The sequence below is a fragment of the Glycine soja genome, chromosome 7 (genome assembly GCF_004193775.1).
Source record: "Glycine soja cultivar W05 chromosome 7, ASM419377v2, whole genome shotgun sequence".
NCBI classification, from domain to species: Eukaryota; Viridiplantae; Streptophyta; class Magnoliopsida; order Fabales; family Fabaceae; genus Glycine; species Glycine soja.
The window spans coordinates 4,965,774-4,989,352 of record NC_041008.1 but is presented as its reverse complement, the minus strand read 5'-3'; the positions used below and the strand labels follow the sequence as shown (position 1 = coordinate 4,989,352).

The 23,579-nt window shown below is 33.2% G+C and overlaps 2 protein-coding genes across 7 annotated transcripts; one reads left to right on the top strand and one right to left on the bottom strand.

Annotated features, from left to right (window-relative positions):
- The first annotated feature begins 2,916 nt into the window (after positions 1 to 2,916).
- On the top strand, positions 2,917 to 19,230 carry LOC114418306 (protein TSS-like). 5 transcript variants are annotated; one of them, XM_028383587.1, is made up of 26 exons: positions 2,917 to 3,211; positions 3,381 to 3,479; positions 4,095 to 4,153; positions 4,902 to 4,994; positions 5,991 to 6,063; positions 6,229 to 6,492; positions 6,605 to 6,672; positions 6,765 to 6,896; positions 8,970 to 9,011; positions 9,155 to 9,679; positions 9,779 to 9,939; positions 10,480 to 10,996; positions 11,082 to 11,144; positions 11,238 to 11,339; positions 11,720 to 12,034; positions 12,375 to 12,467; positions 12,564 to 12,665; positions 12,786 to 12,890; positions 13,312 to 13,445; positions 13,756 to 13,939; positions 14,387 to 14,518; positions 14,803 to 14,915; positions 15,511 to 15,592; positions 16,385 to 18,660; positions 18,809 to 18,862; positions 19,034 to 19,230. In XM_028383587.1, exons 2-24 carry the CDS (start codon positions 3,419 to 3,421, stop codon positions 18,482 to 18,484), a joined length of 5,520 nt encoding a protein of 1,839 aa, XP_028239388.1. In that variant the 5' UTR covers positions 2,917 to 3,211; positions 3,381 to 3,418; the 3' UTR covers positions 18,485 to 18,660; positions 18,809 to 18,862; positions 19,034 to 19,230. The 5 variants fall into 5 exon arrangements, with proteins under 5 accessions (XP_028239388.1, XP_028239386.1, XP_028239390.1 ...); XM_028383585.1 differs by having other exon boundaries at positions 19,027 to 19,230; XM_028383589.1 differs by having other exon boundaries at positions 19,003 to 19,230.
- Positions 19,231 to 19,831: 601 nt separating this feature from the next.
- LOC114418309 (cytochrome b561 and DOMON domain-containing protein At3g61750-like) lies at positions 19,832 to 23,252 on the bottom strand. Of its 2 annotated transcripts, none has more exons than XM_028383594.1 (5): positions 22,683 to 23,252; positions 21,863 to 22,256; positions 21,165 to 21,451; positions 20,484 to 20,775; positions 19,832 to 20,355 (listed from the first exon to the last, which is right to left on the bottom strand). In XM_028383594.1, the coding sequence occupies exons 1-5, from the start codon at positions 22,914 to 22,916 to the stop codon at positions 20,342 to 20,344; spliced, it is 1,221 nt and encodes a 406-aa protein (XP_028239395.1). In that variant the 5' UTR covers positions 22,917 to 23,252; the 3' UTR covers positions 19,832 to 20,341. The 2 variants fall into 2 exon arrangements, with proteins under 2 accessions (XP_028239395.1, XP_028239396.1); XM_028383595.1 differs by having other exon boundaries at positions 19,832 to 20,352; positions 22,683 to 23,247.
- Between the last annotated feature and the right edge of the window lie 327 nt (positions 23,253 to 23,579).

Here is a 23,579-nt window from a genome sequence, read left to right as displayed (position 1 = left end):
TACATAATAACCAAGTCTTTTTGACAACAGAATTCAAACTCACCTTATATGAAATTTATCCATAACAACTAAATCAATAATCTTTGCTAGCATTTAAATATATAATAATTGCATGAATAAATGGTATATGACGTATCCCGAAAACCCCATGAGACTTATCAACTGTGTTTTACAAAACTCCAGATAGAAACAAAAGGATCAGACTGGAAAATTTGGTTTTCTTAATTTTTAGGATCAATATATATCGATTAATTATTGCGAAAACTATGCACCAAGTAAATTATGAAAATAAAAATGATTTCGAAAATAGAAAAAAAAGACAGCGAAAGCTTGCCATTAAATTTCTTCATCCATAAAATTCTGAAGTTTATAATACTAATTTAATTGATTTGTTTTTCCTAATCAATTACATCCAAAATATACTTCTTTCCCCCCCTTTTAAAGGGAGTTGAAATTGACGAAGTTGGCCTCTTAATAATTAAAACTATTTATTTATTTTTCTTAAAAAATCTCGTTTTTTTATTTATATTCTTGATTTCGAAAATGATATATAATGTATATATGGTTAATCAAAATAGGTAAGAAAGATAATTATGCCTTGCAATTTTTTTTTGGTCATTATCTTAAACGAGAATATATACATTGGTGTGACATGATTATAAATATATTTATTTCTTAAGCATATGATTATGAATTTGATTTTTCGGACTTATGTATAAAAAAATATTTATTAAGAGAAATCAATCAGTTAAACCTTTTAAATAAATCTTAATACCTCAGTTTTCAAAAAATTATTCCTTGATTTTCAATTGAGGGATACCCGGATAAAAAAAATGTTCTCATATATTTTTAAGTATGAACTTAATTCATCTTTTAAAACTTGGTGAACAGTAGAAAATTTGAAAGAGAGTTGAAGTATCAATTAATTAAACTCTTCGCAAAATTCCCGATACTGTTATCGTTGGATTTTGCCATTTATATATATATATATATATATAGATCATAAGAAGAAATAATTAATCTTACTAAAATATGGTAGGACTACAGGATTTTGTCAAATATGTTGGCTGAATTTAGTACCTCCGAAAACTTAGGGGTGTTTAGTTTGGTTGTTTTCTGTTTTCTAAAAATATTCCTGAAAACATTTTCGATGAAAATGAAAATGTGTTTGATTGAATTTTTGAAAACATTTTCAATGAAAATGAAAACAATATAAATTCTCGTTTTTAGTGAGTGTTTCCCATTGAGAATAAAAATTTTATTTTGAGTAAAATGAAATTGAGGTAACAATGAATATAATTTTAAGCAAATCTAAAAATACAAAAGACAAGAAATCAATATATTATAAATTTTCAGTATTTTTATTTCATGAAAACAGAAAACAAGAAGTCAAATCAAACATATTTTCAGAATTCTAATATTTTGAAAATAAAAATAATTTTCAGAAAATGAAAACATGAAATGAAAAAAGAAAATGAAAATACAAACAAAACACACCCTTATTTATTTAATATATTCAAATTTAAATAATTCATATAAAGTATTAACATATTATACCAAAATAAGTATTAACATGCAAAATTAGATTGATAGTAAAAAAAAGTGGAAGAGGATTAACCTTTTCTATTTATGTATAATTATATGATTATAATTTATTATCATATTCTAAATATGTAAATATTTTTTACTTGAGATGTCTCACACATATGTGTCTATCACTCTCTCTACGTATACGTAGGCATAAATTGAACATTTTAATCATTATAAAAAAAATGAACATTTTAATAAACTAGACCAAATCACATTACAATATCATAAACTAGACCAAATCATATATAAAAAATCAAACCATATGGTTATAAAAAATATCAAACCATAACAATATAATCGTTTCCTTTTATCTTTATTTTTTTTACATATTTAACACTCTAATTGCACTTAACAACTTACCTATTGTCATTACTTGGGATTGCAAATTTAAACTGTTCACAACGATTCTTTCCTTTACTAAACTTCTATTGCATTCAGAAGAATTTGAAACAACCAAGATATTGTGGTTGTCCATGCTAGTACATTCTATCTCTAGAATGGGTGGACTTTGATAAAAATAAAAAATAAAAAATGCGGCATATTTTCAATCTAAGCCTATGCACTAAGAGCAAAAATCCTCCAGTTTCACTACAGATTTTAATGCAAAAATGAATAAAATCTCTATTTCTGATGCAAATTTCATTTTATATACTAATATTACATATTGATAATAGGGTCTACTTCAATTAATTAAACAAAATATATAAGCTAGAGTAAATCTTGCGATCAAAAATTTCGTTTCATACTTTATAAAGTAATTTCTTACTTTCTCAAATACCAAATGTGACTTCCGTTGAACAAAACGTAACATTTTTTCAAACAAAACCAATGTTATCTTATAGAAATCAATCGTCGTAAAAAAATAGAAAACACTTTGTGTAAAAAAATCTATCTCGTGTTACCAAAAATATCTTTGGTTATCCAAGTTCTGAATTGAAATTTACAAGGCAAATTAGGTTTGCCTGTGTAGACTGTGGACCCTATCCATGCTGTGGTCCCCTCTTCACCTCCACCAAACGCCGCAGCTACTGGATTCCAAAATCCAAAATAAAACCCTTCACTAGATTATTCATGAAATTCACCTAAAAGGAAACAAAAAAAAAAAGAGAGAGATTATTATTCACTGAATAATCTTTTTAAAAAAACTTCACAGAATAAATAATTTTAAAAAAAATACCCAGACACAGAGCAAATTGATGATTAACCTGTATAAGCAAGCTGCCATAAAATGCCAATTTATCATTCTGACCGTTGAATCTCAGCCCTTCCTTTCTTATCGTACAAAACCTCCCATCTTATATCTCTGCTTTCCCTCTGCCATTATTTTTCCTCTATCAAAATTTTCCTCCTTCTAGTGGATGAAACCTACCCTCTCCCTCTCATGCTTCTTCTTTCTTATTACTACTATTATGCACACTTCACTTCATTCTCCTTCCTCTGAACTCTGAACACTCTTTCTCTGCCTCATTTTTTTTTTTCAGTTTCTACTTTAGACCTATCCATTTCATAATACTACTTTGGGTTATATATATAAACCCATTAAGGACCTTTTTCTTTTCCCTCTTATCCAATCATCCAAGTACTATAAAAACACCTATTTATATATATATATATTGCTTTGGTAATTCTCTTCCTGCTCTTGCTGAGTAGAATTGTATTGAATTGACACCTATATAGATAATGAATAATTTTGATGCATGTATTGCTGCCTTGTTTACAATTTTTTCTTTTTAATAATCTATTGTATGAGTAGCCTAACTTGTGCTTCTTCTGTGTGTACTTGGTGCCAGAAACTTTGATTGTTTTTTCAATTCCAAAGGAGTGGAAAATGGCACCAAGAAACAGTCGCGGAAAGGCCAAGGGAGAGAAGAAAAAGAAGGAAGAGAAGGGTAACGAAATTCTCCGTTTTTTAGTGTTTCTTATCGTTTTTACTGAAACTCTCTCGTTCGCCTTATCCGAAAGCTGAAGTGCATAAAATCATTTTGGTTTTATAAAAAAAACACTCAATTTGTTTTACTTTCTTATCTTCTTATCTGATAAGTGTTCATAAAAAAGTTTATCCTGTAAGTTGATTTTAGCTTATAGGATAAACTCAATGTATTTTATATCTTCTTAATTTTTTCTCCTTCTATAAGTGGCTATAGAAAAATGTTTATTCTTATACAAGAACAGGGTTAACAAAATTGTATGTCTGAATGATTCTTATAATTTTTATAGAAACTCTCTTTCTTAACTTATCCAAAAGCTGAATAGCATAAATTGATTTTAATTTATATTAGAGAAATTCAATTCAGTTTATCTTCGTATATTCTAAGTATAAGTGGAGAAGTTTATTCGGTAAGTTGATTTAAATTTATGGGATAAACTTAATTCATTTTATTTTCTTAATTTCTTTTTCTTCTGTAAGTACTTAAAGAAACTTTATCCAAACATTTTCTTAGAGCATGTTCAAATAGGACAAGTTTAGTTAACTTGATTGTTTTTCTCTTCTTCTGATTTTGCAGTTCTTCCGGTTGTCATAGACATCACTGTGAAGCTTCTCGATGAAACTCATGTTCTCAAGGTTTGTTTTGTTTATTTTGGGGGAGGGATTGAAAAAAAAAAGGCGTAATTTACTAACCATATCTCATGGCTGCTTACATTTTTTTTGCATTAACTAGTTATTGGCAACAAACTTGTCTGCATTTTGTTATTATTCTCATAAGTATCTTTTACTAGATTGTACTACTACCACCTGTTAGTGCTAAACTTTGTACCTTGTAGATTATTATTATTATTATAATTATAAGAATAAATATAATTGCCCACCATTAGCCACTTTTCCATTTAAAAATTCTTATTAGCTGTATTTAACTATTGTTTCAACTTACCATTAATTACTCTGTTGTGGGGACATAACCACAACTACCAGAAGTCCTGTTTCTAAACATGTGCTGCACGTTCATTCTCTGCCATATTTTTTCTTTTGTGTATCACATGGATGTGTGTACTTGTTGCCATAATATCCATAAATAGTAGTGTTTGGCTTCGAAATATCATTATTGCAGTATCTTTGACAAAGTATAATCGGGTCGAGCAATTTTCCTGATAACAACAAATCCAGCTTGAAAATCTAATCCTCTCACGTGTAGTTTGTATTTAAGAAAGCTTTTTTTTTTAAAATATACTTTTAAGTTGTATTTTATTTATTTATTTATTTCCATTTCTAAGTTCTAGCTCTCACGATTTTATTATTGTTTTTTATTCACATAAATTGATGTAAAATGCAAATTAAAATGGTTTATTTATTTATATTTTAAATTTTGAAGCAGGGAATATCAACGGACAGAATTATAGATGTTCGTCGGCTTTTATCGGTGAATACGGAGACGTGTTATATCACAAATTTTTCCCTGTCGCATGAGGTAAATTGCATACCATTAATTAATTAATTAATTAATAATTAATAAATTAACAACTCAAATTATTTTAATTTAAAGTCTTCAACTATTTGAATAGAGTTGCGTGGTTTCTTTACACACTTTGAATATACTAAGGAAGTTTGGGTAACAGTGCCGTATGAATGGCAAGATGTTTGATTTCTCTTTGACAAGCTTGGACATAGGTACCCAATAGAAACCAAAACATCCGTCATCTCAATAAACATGCAAACAAAAATGAAATTGGTACATTTGGTATTTGCTATTTGGTAATATTAGCTGACAAACTCAATCCAGAAATCAACAAATGAATGTACACCTCATAAAAGTATGAATAACAACTTTTTTTCCTCCTAAATTATATAACAAATAAATAATTATGCATAGATAATTTTTTCTTGAAGGAATGCATAGATGATTTTAGACAATTTCCAAAAGTTTGAATTTCAATTTTATTATAGATCGATTAAAATACAACGCGTAGTTTTTGCTTTGTAAATACTGTTGAAATTGAATCGATACTTGAATTATATACTTTTTTTTTTATAACTTAGTCGGTTTAATTATGTAACGGTTCCACAGAATTGAATGGCAACACAAGACAAGACAAACAACAATTATGTAAAATAACACAAAAATGTTAAATTATAATTTCATAATTTAATTAATATTTGACTAATCCAAGTAATTTACCTCTCAATTCAATTTTTAAAACAAACCATGGTTAAATATAATTAAAATTCAATTAAAATATAATAATATCTAATTACAAATTATCATATAGTTAAAAATTATTAATTTTATAATAATTAGTTAAAAAATTATATTTAAAATAATTTTTAAATAAAATGCAATTCTAAAATTATATGTCCAAATCATTTATTTCAATTATATTTAAACATTTAATGTGATCTAACAAAACAACAAGAATTATGTTTTAAATTTATATTTTCATAACCAAACCCTTTTTCTACCATACAGGTGAGAGGGCCACGTCTGAAGGATACGGTGGACGTGTCCGCACTGAAGCCCTGCATCCTCGATTTAGTTGAAGGTACTAGTATATTATCAATAGAATTAATATTTAATATATATATTGTTATAATTATTCTCGTTCATTTTTTATTTGTTTCAACGAAGAAGAAAAAAAACTTTTCATTACGACGTCGTTGCGTTCATCTTGTTCCTCAACTTCGTTTTCTAAATTTTTCACGCGCAGAGGATTACGATGAAGACCGAGCAGTGGCGCACGTGCGAAGACTCCTCGATATCGTCGCCTGCACCACGAGCTTCGGTCCGCCGTCGCCGAAGAACGACTCCGGTACCGTCCAGAAATCCGGCAAGTCCGAGGCGCCGCCGTCGAAGCAATCGGCGAAAGATGCGGCGGCGGCCGACCTGGACGGCGAGATAAGCCACTCGTGCCCTAAGCTGGAGAACTTCTACGAGTTTTTCTCTCTCTCACACCTCACTGCACCAATCCAATGTATACTACTACTCAGTACTTACTCGCTCTCTTTCACACTTTTCTCCGTTTAATTAATTGCATTTGTGTGTGTGGAGTGTTAATGACGGAGTGTGTGAATCGATGCATGCAGATGTGAAGAGAGGTTCGAGGCGGCACGTGGAGGAGATATCGGAGGAGGATTATCTGTTCTCGCTGGATGTGAGGATTTTCGTTTTTTTGCGTTTGGATTTTGTGGCATGGCGCGTGTGGGGAACGTAAATTGATGAGCGCGTGTGTGTGTTGTGGCGCAGGTGAAGGTGTGTAACGGGAAAGTGGTGCACGTCGAGGCTTGCAGAAAGGGGTTTTACAGCGTTGGGAAGCAGCGGATACTGTGCCATAATCTGGTTGATCTGTTGAGACAGCTTAGCAGAGCTTTTGATAATGTAAGCTCTCCTTTTCCTTCTATTTTTCTTTTCTTGTTTGAACGAGTAATTAGTAAACCACACTTTTATGGTGGGTATGCTATGCATGTAATTAGGAATAAATATTTTAATTAAAATAAGAAAAAAAGGGATCAGATTTACACATAATTAAAAAAATTTCTCTCATATTTATCTACAATCAAACGCACATTTAGTCATTTAACGATATACTAAGTCCTTATATTTAATCATTTATTATCATTTTGGTTGTTAAATGTATTTTAATATATCATTAAAGTTAGGTTTAAGTGTTAAGGGAGAAAGGGAAGCGGGGAAGAAAAGATGGTGGGTCAGATCTTCCATTAATATTTTAATAAAAATTAACAATTAACATGGACTGATTAAGTAATGTATTTTTTCTTTAATTTAAAAAAAGCTTAAGATAAAATTTGAGGTGAAGGTCTTACGTAAAAGAAAAATAATGAAAAGATCAAAATTGCTTAATTTTAAAAATAATGAGACTTAATTGACCAAAAAGTTAAAAAATCAAATTCATACATGGTCAACTTTAAAAGTATAATTAAGCTTAAAAAAATTATTTGTGTTGCTTTTATCTCTCAGTATTTTCATTTGTACAAAAGGAAATTTGTCAGTTCTCTGTAAAGCAATAAGGTAGCGTGAATGGTATTTTTTTTCCCTAATTTAAAATTTTCTAAAACAAAAATATGAAAAAACTGTTAAATCAAACATGACAGCACTTCACAGTTGCTTAATGAAGTTTTGAAAAAAGCTCTGTTTAAAGATAATATATTTATGTACATTTTTTATTTTGATTTATTTTGATTTTTTTTAGGATGGAGGAAGGAGTTTAACGTAGGAAAATGGTGAACATACCCCATTTTGGGGTGGTTGAGTGTGGAACGAAAACAGAGATAAAAAGAAGAAAATAAAGGAAGAGAGAAAAAGTGAATGCGAGAAAAATAATGTCATGAGAAATGAAAAGAGGGATAGAAACAAAAAAAAAGGTGAAATTAATTGTATAGCAAGACGATATGAAAATAATAAGTGTTAACAACATACTCTTTATTATTGGTTAAAATTTATTGGAAACTATAAAATCATGAGGGATGCTCATTAAACATGTATTTAAGTAGTGAGACCTATGAACCTTTGTGATTTCCAATAAATTTCAATCAATAAAGAAATTGTGTTCAAACAATCATATTGTTAGCATTTCTATAATAATAATCTTTTAATATATGCAGTGTCTGAAATTCTGACTGAATCTGATTGGATAATTTTGCAGCAGCTATAAGTCACCATTAGCTTATTAATATTATGTTAATATAATTAAACGATAAATAATTTCGTCTGATTTGTTAAATAGTTTATAATTTTAGTATGGTTTTTCTTAGCTGGATCTATTATTTTTACCCTGGTACATGAGCATAATATGCTACTTATAAGGGAGAGAAAATTATGCACCGACAATGTCATCCAATCACAAACCATCATGTATGATAAGTTTATTGACTTTTACAATAATTGTCTTAAAAGTCATACCAACTGTGTGAACTGTGAATTGCGATTCAATGACAATGTAAAATTATTTTACAATGTCAATGCATGACCATTAAACTCTACTTCTAATTCCTTGTCACATTACCAATTTAGAGAGAAATTTTTGGTCTATATAGGAAACTCAGTATTAGTTTAAGATGACTGTTAACAACTCATTCTTTCAAATACCCATTTTGTTATTGGTTAAGATTTATTGAAAATCATAAAATCATGAGTAGAGTTCATTAGATAAGGAATGAGGCTCACAATGTTGTGATTCTAGCTAATGATAAAAACTGTTTAAACGAATGTGTAAGAGACTATGTTACTAAAATTTCTGTTAGTTTATTATATGTTTAGAATTTGATATTCAATAAAGTATGGGAGACCAAGAAAAGGTATAGATGTGCAATAAGATGAAATTTCAAGTTTCTAGTTTCAACATTCCCATTGATGGTACTATATGTTTAATGTGCTTTACGTTAGTCATAACTTAAACTTATTAAAATTTGCAATTTTACTCTTTAATTTCAGGCTTTCGATGATCTCTTGAAGGCATTTTCAGAACGTAACAAGGTATTGGAAACTTTTAAGGCACAAAATTTGGTATAACAAAAAGAACCATAGAACATCTTTGACTTCTATTGTTCCATGTACATCTTGTTCACTGTCGTCAACATTGTATTTATTTGTGCTCTGTCCCATTTTCTTGTCTTCAGTTTGGGAATCTCCCATATGGCTTCAGAGCCAACACGTGGCTTGTTCCTCCTGTTGCTGCACAATCACCCTCATCTTTTCCTCCTCTTCCTGTGGAGGATGAAACGTGGGGAGGAAATGGGGGTGGTCTTGGAAGAGACGGAAAGTATGATTTGGTTCCTTGGGCTAATGAGTTTTCATTTATTGCATCCATGCCTTGCAATACAGCAGAAGAAAGACAAGTTCGTGATAGAAAAGCATTTCTTCTGCACAGCCTGTTTGTTGATGTTGCCATTTTCAGAGCAATAAAGGCCATCAAATATGTTATGGAAGAGCCCAAGTTTAGCTGCTCAATTGTAGAAAATAATATTATTTACACTGAGAGAGTAGGTGACTTGAATATCAACGTCTTGAAAGATGTTTCTGTTGCAAGCTATAAGATTGATACTAAAATTGACAGAGTTGAAGCTACTGGAGTAAATCAAAAGGATCTACTAGAGCGAAATATACTGAAAGGAATCACTGCTGATGAAAATACTGCTGCCCATGTATGACATTTTTATATAGATAAGATTGATTTAATAGGTCACTTAGGGCTGCTTCTTTCCTTTCATGGAAATGACAAATTCTTCACATTTTATGTGCAGGATATTACCACTTTAGGTGTAATTAATGTAAGATATTGTGGTTATGTGGTCACAGTGAAAGTTGAGCGAGGAGTTAATGAAAATGTTGACTCTCCATCTCAACAAAATATTGAATTGTTTGATCAGCCAGAGGGTGGTGCCAACGCGCTCAATATTAACAGGTTCCTGAATCCTTCCACATTACACACTTTCATTAATTTACAACTTTGCATATTATTCATATCAGCTTGTTGTGCTCTCTCCTGTGGTCCCGCCCTCTCTCACATTTTATGTAAGATTTCATTCAAAAACATTATTCTCACTCTGTCTTTTATAGTATTGCAATTTTTATTAACTTGGTCTATGACATGAGTGAGTGAGTGAGAATAATGTTTTTGAATGAAATCTTGCATAGTTTTGACATTTTTTCTTAACAAGAATTTATGCTGGAAGTTTCTTTGTTTCTTTTGATGAAGTTTTGATCTTGCATTATTTTAGATATATATTAATTGCTTTTTTCATTTTGTCAGTGTGAGTTGTACTCCTAGAAGATTTTGATCACTTATGTATTGGTTTTAGCTTTTATGGCTTTCTTTCCTAGTTATTTTTTAATTTTGAATCTGTTTCTAGATGCTCTTTCTTACTTTATAGCTGCAGTTTCAACTTCTTGTGGTTGATCAAATTCTTATTCGTCACATGACGTTGTGTCTTGTGCCTTGTAGTCTGAGATTACTTCTTCACAATACAACTCCACCAGAAAACAATAAACCAATGTCTCAGATACAAACATTTGAGAGTGAAGAGTTTGGTGCTTCCCATGCTTTTCTGGAGAAGCTGATTAAAGAAAGTCTTGCTAAGCTTGAGGAAGAAGAACCAGGTATTGACTATTTTGTAAGATGGGAACTTGGAGCTTGCTGGATACAACATTTGCAAGACCAAAATAATACAGAAAAAGATAAGAAACTATCTTTGGAGAAGGCTAAGAATGAAATGAAGGTTGAGGGTCTTGGGAAACCCCTTAAAGCCCTAAAGAATTATAAAAAGAAATCTGATTCTAGCAATACTAATTCTGCAACTGAATATTCAAAGTTTAATCGGGAGGCTGAAAGCCCTCCATTTCCCTCAATTGAATCCCAACTTGAAACTACAGAAGCTGAGAATGAGCTTGTTCTGAAAAGGATATTATCTGAGGAAGCTTTTACCCGATTAAAAGAATCGGGAACTGGACTTCACTGCAAGGTAAGCCTTCTCAGTGTAATGAAGTACTTTCAAGTTTTATAACAATTGAAAGTGTCTGAACCAAATCATCTCTTGTGATTAACAGTCTATGCATGATTTGATTAACTTATCTCGAAAATATTACACAGACGTTGCTCTCCCAAAATTGGTAAGGATAGAATTTATTTGGTTGATTGATTGCACGGCTTTTGGTTAATATGACTCTGGTGATCTTTATTGTAGTCTTAATTGTGGAATACAGGTAGCCGATTTCGGCTCATTGGAACTCTCACCAGTTGATGGACGCACTCTAACTGATTTTATGCATACTCGGGGTCTACGAATGCGTTCTCTTGGACATGTTGTCAGTGCTCTAAACTTATTCACTTTATTCAGCTGTAAACATCTTTAATAGGAACCCGTTTTTTCTGTCCTAACTGTCCTCTTTGTTGACTTTTTTGTTCCTTTCCCAAACTTCTTCCACAGTCTGAATTCATGAAATTCAATTGTTAGCGTTTCATCAATAATTCAATTGTTAGTGTTTCATCAATATATCATAGTTTTACTAGTTCTGGAATTATGATTCTTTCTAATTTGCATTGAAGTTTCTGCTTTTACACTTCAAGTCTGCCACACATCTTATGAGAAGGTTGTGAGAGGGACTTTGTGTCTTAGGTTTAGAATCATTTATTAATATTTTTCATGACGTCTGATATTTGCCTTTTACTTTTCTTGATATGATAGGTCAAGCTTTCAGAAAAGCTTTCACATGTCCAATCACTTTGTATTCATGAGATGATAGTTCGAGCTTTTAAGCACATCCTGCGGGCAGTAATTTCTGCTGTTGACAAGGAGAAAATGGCTTCATCAATTGCTGGTGCATTGAATTTGCTGCTTGGTGTTCCTGAAAATAGAGAATTAGATAAATCACGTGAAGTTCACCCATTGGTGTGGAAATGGCTAGAGTTGTTTTTGAAGAAGCGATTTGATTGGGATCCTAACAAGTTGAATTACAAGGATGTGAGGAAATTTGCAATTTTACGTGGCTTGTGTCACAAGGTAATGGAGTCATGCATTTGTATATTTTCTAATTCCTATTTTCTAGGAATTTACTTGACTAAATTTTATGAACTGGGTTTTCTGCTTGAATATTTTCACTGTTCACATCCATGGAAGTATGGGTTTCAGTTTAACCTTCTCTGTGAAGTTGAAGTAGGCTCAAGTAGCTATATGGTGCTTGAGAATTTTACATACTCATATGCTACCTAGGTGACCTTATCAACATAACTGGATTCATCTTCTCATGTGAAGTGGTTCATAAGACTCTTATGTTAAATCAGCAAACTCTTTCCTTCTCTCTCATTGACAGTTTGTTGCTTATCATCACTTTCTGTGCTAGGTGGGAATTGAGCTTGTTCCAAGGGATTTTGATATGGATTCCCCAATTCCCTTTCAAAAATCTGATATTGTCAGCTTGGTCCCTGTTCACAAGGTAACAAACAAGACATGTTGATTATAGGTTTTCTTGCATATTTTTTGAGGTTGATATCCAAACTTTATACTTAATGCTCGTGCTGATACTTTGCAGCAAGCAGCATGCTCATCTGCAGATGGAAGGCAGCTCCTAGAGTCATCCAAAACTGCTTTAGACAAGGGAAAGCTTGAGGATGCAGTTACCTATGGCACAAAGGTATCTACATCCAGAACCCTTTGTTTGGAAATCTTCAAATTGTGGACAAGGTTTTTCAACAGTCAACACATTTCATTTCAGAATTGTTGTGTGATATCTGCTATAATTCGTTGGTGACAGGCTCTTGCTAAGCTGGTAGCAGTTTGTGGTCCCTATCATCGGATGACAGCGGGAGCCTACAGCCTCCTTGCTGTAGTTTTATATCATACTGGAGATTTCAATCAGGTCTTATTTGTCTCATTTATGTTTTGGTATTGGTGGACATTGTTTCATCAGAAACCATTATTTACATAATTATATTCACCAAAAAAAAAAATTCACATTCTGTTGAAATCTTATCAAATGGAAAATAATTCAATTAAAAGTAGAGGAAGGGTATAGTCCAGAGCAAACTACCGGTAAAACCTTTAAAAAGGACCTGGCTCCATGTAATTTGGTTTTTAATAGGGCCCAATGGTCAATGACATTCTTTGGTCCATGTTATTGACACCATCCAGTGGGATAGGCTTGTTTGTTTGCTTTATGCAATAGGCATTTTAATTAAATATTTCAGCCATTGTTTATGCCAAAATATCTATTCTCTTTTTGATTTAGTAGAGTTTCAGGATTTGATTTCAATTCATCAAGTTTTTTACTTAAATCGCAGGCTACAATTTATCAACAAAAAGCTTTGGATATCAACGAGAGAGAGTTAGGTCTGGATCATCCTGATACCATGAAGAGCTATGGGGATCTTGCTGTTTTCTATTACAGACTTCAACACACCGAGCTGGCTCTGAAGTATGTTTTGCTCTTGTGCAATATAGTGATGTCTAACTTTTCATGAGTTTTTAAAGTTTAATTTAGTTTTTGAATTAATACAATACTTGCTTAATTTTTAATTTGAAAATGAAGAATTTATCCAGAGAGAAAATAAAGTTTACAAATCTGTGTTCTATGTGATGGGATAATCTAGGTTTTCTTTTTCCTCCTTAACAGAAATTTATGTATTGATGAACACAGATAGTGTAAAGATAGGTTTTGAAATATTGATTACTTCATTTTAATTTTTCTTCTGATTTAGCCTTTTATTACTTGGATCTACAATCAGGTATGTGAAGCGTGCTTTATATCTTCTGCATCTAACATGTGGCCCATCTCATCCAAACACTGCTGCTACTTACATTAATGTGGCTATGATGGAAGAAGGTCTGGGAAATGTACATGTTGCTCTCCGATATCTTCACAAAGCTTTAAAGTGCAACCAAAGATTACTTGGTGCAGATCATATTCAGGTTTTATTTTATTCATTTTTCTGATTTTGACAAATTATGAAGTTTGTTTTATATGATTCTTTATGCAAAATGTTGTATATAAATTTTCTTTTGAACATTTCTTAACAAGGAATTGTCGACAGTGGGATCTGTATGAATTAGCGTGCTATACCCCTGGCATAATAAATAAATAGTGAGGTTAAATGGTAGATAATTTTTAAAATTTGTTAGCTAGTTGGATAAAAAATGTTGATTTTGCTTTAATATTAAACGATGATATTTCCAGTACTTGTTATAATCCAGTACTTGTTATAATTATTTTATTGATTTAAATTCATAAAAAAACTGAATCAGATCATAAAGAAGTTACTAAAATAATAGGAACCTAAGGGATTGTATTGTTTGTTTAATGAAACTTCTCATCTGTGTTATAACACTTACATCTTCTTGGATGTTTTTCCTCTGCAGACAGCTGCAAGTTATCATGCAATAGCAATAGCACTTTCATTGATGGAAGCATATCCATTGAGTGTCCAGCATGAGCAAACAACTTTGCAAATTCTGCGGGCAAAACTTGGCCCTGATGACTTGCGCACACAGGTATACTGTTCTGTCACAATAGTATGTTCTTTGTGCTGAAAACACTCATTGGTTTTGAATATAAGGCTTAGACAATGACAAACACAACTTTGTAATTATAAGTAATATAGTTGGTAGTTTGAAGTCTCACATGATGTTGTAAAATAGTGTTTAAATGATTTGTATCATTGTTATGGTTATATATATTGGTGCTCCAGTCTCAATTTGTCTTTTTCTTTAAAAAAAATGAATGAGGAATTATAACTGTTTGCATAATCTATAGTTTTTTTTTTATAATTTGACAGGATGCTGCGGCTTGGCTTGAGTATTTTGAGTCCAAGGCTTTTGAACAGCAAGAAGCTGCTCGAAATGGTACTCGAAAACCTGATGCATCAATAGCTAGCAAAGGCCATCTTAGGTATGATAAAATTAACCTTGGCAATGTGGATCTGATACTTCATTGGCTAATTGTTGCATCAGGAAGTACTTCTCTCATGCATATTTTATTTGATGTCTTTTATGGAGCAACTCTCTTAAGTTATCATATTAGAAGTTGTATCATGTAATTTTTGTATGAAAGGTTGTGGTTGTTACATCCTTTGAGGTCTGCTGTTGATGTCAGTTTTCGATACAGTTGCCTGGGTGTTCTTATGGCTTGTATGAACTGCTCAATTTTGTTGACTTATAAAGAATGTTTTTCTGTACTTTTTATGCAATCATGCACATTTCATATTTCAAAGTGACAATGCTAATATGCATAAGACAAAAGACATGGACACTGTACAGACATAGAAACTGCTACAGAGCAAAATTTAATTTGTATGTGGCCCATAGAGTCATGTGCCTGAAACAGACAACTATTTTATGTGTCTGTCCATGGTTCATAGAGTGATATATTATCCTATTGACTTGTCAATGTTGATATGTTTGTTTGTACATATTGAGATATTCATATGATACAGTTACAGATACCTTTTGTAATGATTTATTTTTATCTTTATTGAATTTGCCAGTGTGTCAGATTTGCTTGACTACATTAATCCTAATACTAAAGGGAGAGATGCAGCAGCAAAGAGAAGAAGCCAGATAACAAAGGTATGCTGCTGATTTACTGGTCTTGATAAGTTCAACTCATCAGTTTGAGTCTTCAAACAGTTATAAAAAGAGTGTCTGATTATTGATTACCATTGCCAACAGTCGGTTATATTTGTCTTTTGATATAGCTACAAGGGTTTGACTAAGGCATTTTCAGGATTTTATTATGGAACTGTTGGTTGCCTTTGTTTAACTTGAACCCCTCTATAGGGTATTTTATTATGGCTTGACTATTGAGAAATATTCTTAAGCTGAAGATAAAGTGAACCTGAGAATTTGTCATCTGGGTCATAAGATCTCTTTCTCTGCTCTAAGCATTGCTTTTTTACTTTACTCTGTGAGATACTGAGATGCAGGCATCAATAATCTTTAATTGTAAATCTGGTCAGCTACCCAGTTTTTGAAAAATAAACAATGTACAGAAAAATGACATATTTCTGAGTTGACAAAGGCAAATAGTGTAGTAAAAGAATAAAGGGTGACATCGTAATTTGTAAGGTCCAACTAAATCATCTTCTCTATTTTCATATTTTCTTTGTACTCTTATAAAATGTAATTTTCAATAAATATGGAATGATCTTCAAGATTAATCCAGTCTGTTATAAGAAGGATAAGAAGTAATTGGGGGATCATATACCTAATGGAACAATTATTTCTTGTCGTGGAACTGTTAGTCTTGATATTATTGTGAGAACTGGCTACTCGTGCCACCTTTTGCCTACATTCGCATCTCCTGTAGTATAAATATACATACACACATGCATACATAATTAATATTTTAATATTGGGCAGGTGAGAGCAACGTCTTACCCAAACGTTGGGATGTCAAGTTCTGATGAATCTTCAAAAGAAATTCCAAAAGAGGCTTCAGATGAAGAGGTACAAATACCCATACTAGTAGGTAGTGCAGATTCTGAGCAGGAAAACAACTCTGGACCTGATTTGGAACAAGCTATTTTGAAACAAATATCGGACGAAAAGCCACAAATTTATGATGAAATCTTGTCTGAAGCACATGCTGAAGGAGAGGATGGATGGCAACCAGTTCAAAGACCAAGATCAGCTGGCTCATATGGCCGGAGACTGAAGCAGAGACGGGCAACACTTGGCAAAGTTTATAGTTATCAAAAGAATGTGGAAGTTGGCTCAGAATCTCCTTTTGTAAGGAGTCCTAATCCGAGTAGTAGGTATTATTTCTTGAAGAAGCGGACAATTTCACATGGGAGTTATACAGATGATCATACCGTAAACATCACCCAAGGTACTAAATTTGGAAGGAAAGTAGTCAAAGCTGTTACATACAGGGTCAAGTCTGTGCCCTCAACTTCCAAGCCTTGTGTAAATGAGAAATTAGAAAATGGGGATAAGCTGCTCAGTTCTCTTCCAGAACCTGATCCAACTGATGCTAATCCAGTTAAGAAGTCTATTGTTAGTCTTGGAAAGTCTCCTTCATACAAGGAAGTGGCCTTAGCTCCTCCAGGGACAATCTCTAAGTTTCAGGTCTATAATCCTCAAAGTGAGATTTCTGTTAGCAGTGAGCATGATGGTGGAAAACATGAAGAGGAAGATATTGAAGCTGATAGAAATGTTAATGTTGATCCAACCCCGACAGAGGTAAATGATATGGTTAAAGAGAAGAATGATGATTCTTTATCAGATTCTGTAGATGACTCACAGGATGATACTGGAGTTGCTATTGAGGGGAAAGAAGAAACTCAGTTGATTGTTGCTGTGCAAGATAATTGTATGAGTGCTGAGGGGCAATCAGGAGATGTTGAAGCTCAAGGAGCAGTTGATAACAGCATATTGATTCATGCAGTAGATGATCATGTGGATTCTTCCAAGCAAGAACTTGATGCAAGTAATTCATCTGCCAGTTTAGAACCTAGTGATAATACAAATCCCACTTCTCAGGGTGGTGAGGATTTAAAGGTCAATGTATCACCATCAAGTCAGAGTCATACTGGGGGCATCCCATATAAGAAATTGTCTGCATCTGCAGCTCCATTCAACCCATCACCTGCCATTGCACGTGCTGCACCAATTGCCATGAATATGACTCTTCCTTCTGGTCCTAGTGCAGTTCCTGCAATTGGCCCCTGGCCAGTAAACATGAATGTTCATCCTGGACCTACTACTGTGCTACCCACAGTTGCCCCAATGTGCTCCTCTCCGCACCATGCATATCCATCACCTCCAGCGACACCAAACATGATGCAACCGCTGCCATTTGTGTATCCTCCTTTTACTCAGCCTCAATCAGTAGCACCTAGCAACTATCCTGTCACTAGCAGTGCCTTTCATGCCAATCATTTTACATATTTGAACCCAACAATATCTAAGTTTGGTCCCAGTGCTGTTTGGCCTGGTTGTCATCCTGTAGAATTTCCTCTTCCAGTACCTATTGTTGAACCAATCCGTGATCCCATTTCAGAGTCACAAGTTCTGTGTCATGGCTCTGAAAGTCCAAGTTCAGCTTCAGTTCTTCCTGAGGACATTGACAGTATTGGGGATTCCAATCAAGGGGTAAAAACTTTATCATCAGAGATAAGTGAAGATGAAGCAGTGAGAGCTGGTTCAGAAAATATAAAAGAAAATGGTAATATGAATTTTCACGGGTCTGAAAATGCTGGGAACAAGCAAAATCAAAACTTTGGTTCAAATGGCAGCTCTAGCAGTAGTGAAACTAACATGGATGGTGAGAAAACCTTTAGCATTTTGATTCGGGGAAGAAGAAATCGAAAGCAGACTCTGAGAATGCCAATAAGTTTGCTTACTCGACCTAATGGCTCACAGTCATTTAAGGTTATTTATAACCGTGTGGTTAGAGGAAGTCATGCTACCAAGTCTATGAATTTGTCTTCTAGTAAAGATTGTACAGCTACTGCATAGTCCACAGTTCTTTGTTGTTACTAATGAAATGTTGCAGAATAATTGTGGGTAAAGAAGTTCTCATAATTTTGCACAACAGAGACCTGGTATTTCCATCATTTCTGGAATTGAATTACAAAGTGCCCTGTTGTATCAGCTCAAGTTTCATAGCTGCACTATCTTTTGGGAGGTTTCCGGTAGGTCTTCCACTTCCATATCTTTATATCTGCTGAAAGTTAACTTTATATATTTGAAATTTGAAGAGAAACTAGGAATCAATGGATCTTTTTGACAATGCAAATCAGATTTGACTGTCTAATCATTCAATTTCATGAAATATTCCAGATATCTGTGTCTATTTAAGATGGAGGATTGTAGGCTTTTCTTCATTAATATAAGGTATTATTTCACTGGCAAAAATTAGAGCTGTTTTATTGGTTCCTTTTCCGCAGAAATCACAGTTTTATGTTTCTGCAATGCACTGAAACCCACTTTTTTTTTTTATTATTTGCTTAAATACGAAGTTTCCTGTGCAGCAGCATTCATGCTAATCTCTTGCTCAGTCTACAGGTTCATCGCAGTCAGTTTCGGGGTTTCTGAGGTGCCTTCAAGGTGAAAATTTTGGTTCCCAATGTAGTTAGACAATTTTGATATAATGAATTACGGGACTGATGGATCGTTCTAATTATTATTTTTTTGTAACAACATTATCAATGACTTTGATAATAATTTTGTTCAATTGCATAAACTTTCTTAATTTCTTAATATGTTGTTATGTGGTAGTAGTAGTTCTTTTTTGTTGATTGAGTTAATATTTAGTTGTTACAATTGAAATGATGTGAAGGAACGTCATATTAATGAAAATCATTATTTGTTTAAATACATAAAGCCAAAATTTTAGCTCTATTCTTGAATTTAATATGCCTATCACTCAGTATCTTAATTCTCAAGGACAGTCAAGGTAACTCGTAACTTCCTAATATTATTTGAGGTGTGTCTATATGCTTCATTGTGAATATATATGTACGTGTGGGTACGTAGTGTGTACACGTCAAATTGCTTCATACTGCTGATATGTACGATAAAATTTAGAAGTATGAAATATTAAGGTTTGTTTCAAGAATCAAAGGAAAATTCGGTTCATAATTTTTTTTATAATGACATTAAATTACTTTTAATTATAAGTTTGTTTTGATTTATAATAGCTGTCAATCTTTAAACCAGGTATTTTAAACTTATTTTAGGTTTGATCTTTGTAAGTGGCTCCGACTAATTAAGCGCACAAGTTTATATCAGATTATTGATTGATTTTAAAGGTTTCACTGAATCACATTGAAAATCTTTAGCAAATTGTAAAACAGCTGGTAATGCTACGAACTTTGTATGTTCCTGTCAAATTATAGAGAGGGCTAACCGTCTTGAAGAAGGTGGTGAATGAATGTAATCTTGTCACTCAACAAAGAGAAAAGTATGATTCTTAAATTCCAATACATACATCTCCAGAAAAAAGAAAAAAGAGCTACGAATCACAAAAAATGTAGCGGTAAATGGAAGCTCATATGAATAGTAATTTACATTCTTGACCAAGCAACAGAAATCCGATGAAGAAAAAGCAAGCCAAAAGAATTCAATCTCGTGAAGTTGAGTGAGAAGGCCAAGCATGGATTGTCCAACTTGGCAAACTTCTAGCTGGCTATATACGCATTTTGCACCTATATGTACACCAGGAAAGCACACCCAGAAATGTCATCAAGGAACAATTCCAAAAAGAATTCAAATGATATGCCCACACACAGACTTGAACCAGTATGTGATTTAACATGGGCAGGTTTAATGGAACAAATGACAACGCTTGTGGAAGTGCAAAACTAGCAGCAATCACATTCCCCCTGCTTCATCAAAGTGGTATAAGATAGTTTATATCAGATAAAACTAAAGCATTTTCTTCTCAGCACCATTTTCACTAAACAGATGATATAAAGTCAGGGAATGAAAAAAAGAAAATAAAGTGCTTGATTACTTGGAAATGTAGCTCCTCCAACAGGGTCCAATTGGAAGTTAGGAGGTAGAGAACGCATCTCTGATTTTTTCAAATAAGCCAATACTTCAAGAACAATAGCTACAACAACCATAATACCAAAAACGAATCCGTAGCCTATCTTCCAATCACTGCCTGCCCCCGCAGCTTGCATCCCCAACACTATGTTAATGGCTGCAAATATAAGTGCCATCCTTCCAAACCAACTGTGGTACCAATTCCAAATTTTTCGGATCTTGGAATCCTTGTTTGGTCTCAAGAAGAGTGCCAATACCTGAATTTAGCACAAAATCAGTTCATATAGTACTCATCCGACATGGGTAAAATATATTTTTGACCCCTCAAAATATTTCGAAATATCAGTTTTGTCTCCATTAAAATTCAATACATTTTTAATCTTTACATTTACTCAGAAATACATTTTTTAATCAGCCAAAGATATAATGTATATGTAAAAGGGTACCAGAGGTACCAATACGAGATAGTATCAGTTACATGGCAGCTAACATGTATATCGCACCCTGCATGATCCCCCTACTCAGAAATACATGTTTTTAGTCCACGACCAAATACTAAAATTACATCACTTTTGGTAAATATGACGACTAAAATCGTAGTAAATTTTTACGCGGAACATATTATACATATGGGTCAGTGACAAACCTGAAGAATACTTAGTACCAGAGCAAAGATGCCTATGCCTCTGTGAGCTGGTATATGGACATGCATTTTGGAATAGAGTTGTAATCCAAGAACTACTGTACCAAGCCCAAATGTGAATCCTACAAACTGAATGATTGCATGGAGATAGAACCATAAGGGATCCTTGTGCCTGAAATATCTAGCAATAATAGCCCCTACAGGCAGGATTAGACCCCACCCTATTATAGCCAAAATTCCATGGTTCGTCCTCATCTGAATCAATTCACTGGATACAGGACCCGTAGAACCTGTCAAAGCATAGTTGATCAAGTTTCTGCACTCAAAAAGCTATACATCATAAAATGCCATGTTTCATCATGCAGTTATATATGAATAAGACGTGTGTAAATTTTATTGGATAAAAACAAGGATCAATTCTAGTTTAGACCCTTCAAACAAAAATCATTTTCTGCTTTAATTGCTAAGTAATTTTGAGTTGGAACATGGTTGTTTAAATTAATATATGATTCTATAGTAGTATAGTACCATCATGTGTTTCACTAAAGTGAAATTATGCTAAAAGGAGCCGAAGAGAATTCTGTTTCTTAAAAAGTTTGCTTGGATTTTGGAATTGAAAACAGCTTTCACTATGTGCAACAAATTATAAAATGACATATATGCTGAACTTCTGTTAGAGTCATAGAGAAATGGCATTAGACCTGCAGAAAAATCAAACACGATAGCTGTTTTGTCTTCATGCTTGGAGAGGTGGTGGTTCTGTGGATATTTGCTACCAAAAGCCAACAGAATTGGTTGTTTCTGAAATGGGGTTGTCATCTGCAACTGAAATGCTATATGAATTTCAGCTCCATTAGTCGCCACAGCCGCAGGGATATTATTGAGGAGGAGTTCACCTTTGTCTATTATGACTTCTGATTGCTTCCTACCCCTTAGGTAAAATTGCTTGATTTTTGCATGACCATGTTTACTAATCCATCCCACCATTGCACTGGAACCAACCATCATACCATCCCTAGAAAACCCAATTCCTACCCACCCTATTGTGTAGGGAGCAGATAATATGATAGTTGTGGTATCACCATTCTGGAAGTACTGCAATAAAAAATCACTAATAAGCTAATTATATTGTAAAGGGACAACCTAATCATTCACAAATTAAAAACTAATGTACTCCAATGCCAAAGGCTCTTCGCTCTGTAAAGGTACGGGAGCGAGTAATTGTAAGCAGCCTTCCCCTTCATATGTGGATTCAAGCTGACCAACCGGTCACTGACATAACTTATTGCGCCAGAGCTCACACTCCATTCACAAAACTAAAAATTTCTTGCTAGAATTTAGATTTGGTTTGGTTATCTGAGAAACAACAGTTAATGACGTACAAAAAAATTGTACTTGCATAACAAATGAGACCAACCTGAACTAGATCAAAGTGAACTAAACTAGACAATCAAGAGAGAAAAAGAATAGTTAAATGGGTATAACTAGAACCCCCACAAGACCACAACAAAATGAACTTACCCTCAATTCATAGGTGTGCCATACAGGTGTGCATATCATTTGAGATATATTCTGGTACGGTGGAGGGAGGAAGCTTTGATAATTTGTGTTCTTGCAAGTGTTTTCTGCTGTAACAGTAGGACCACTTCCACTGCCATCCCCCAATGCCGTGATTTTGAAAACCAAGACAAAATTCAGAACACATAGCTTGACAAAACATGGCCATATCTGAGTCCAAGATCTACTATTTGCCATTCATAGACACTTGGTTAAGTGAGATACAAGAATAGTAACAAATGTGGCTACAAAATTCACTAACAAGAGAAGGAAATGTGAATAGGGAATGCCTAGCAAGGAAGCAGACTTGAGAGATAATTAAATCTCTTGCATTTGAAGATTAAAGTTTGGTGGTTGTTGTGGGGTTTAGTGGTTGGTACAAATAGGTAATCATCACTCTCATATTCTTGAGAACTCAAATATCAAGCATCATTTATTTCTCTACCTCAAAACATTATTTTTTCTTCCTGTTAATACATCATTTTCCATATTTATTCATTCTCCAATGTTATACGTTCAAGTGTTAAATACTTTCAATCACGAGAATGGTAGTAATGGAACATAAAGCTGCAATAATTTGGCTTCTAAAGGAACGGGATTGCTTGTTCTGCCCAAATGATAGTCTTCTAGCAACTTGAACTGGACAAGTACGGCATAATATAAAAGTGGCCTTACCCATCAAAGTAAAAAATAAAATAAAAATGTTATTGACTTAAATGCTTATGTTTTTAATTGAAATTTCTGTTTATTAAATTAATTTTGGGGCATATGATGATTTTATTTGCAGCCAGACAAGATGAGTGGTCAATATTCAATAATGTTATTCTTACCCATCAATATTCTTCAATTATTTTTGTCTTT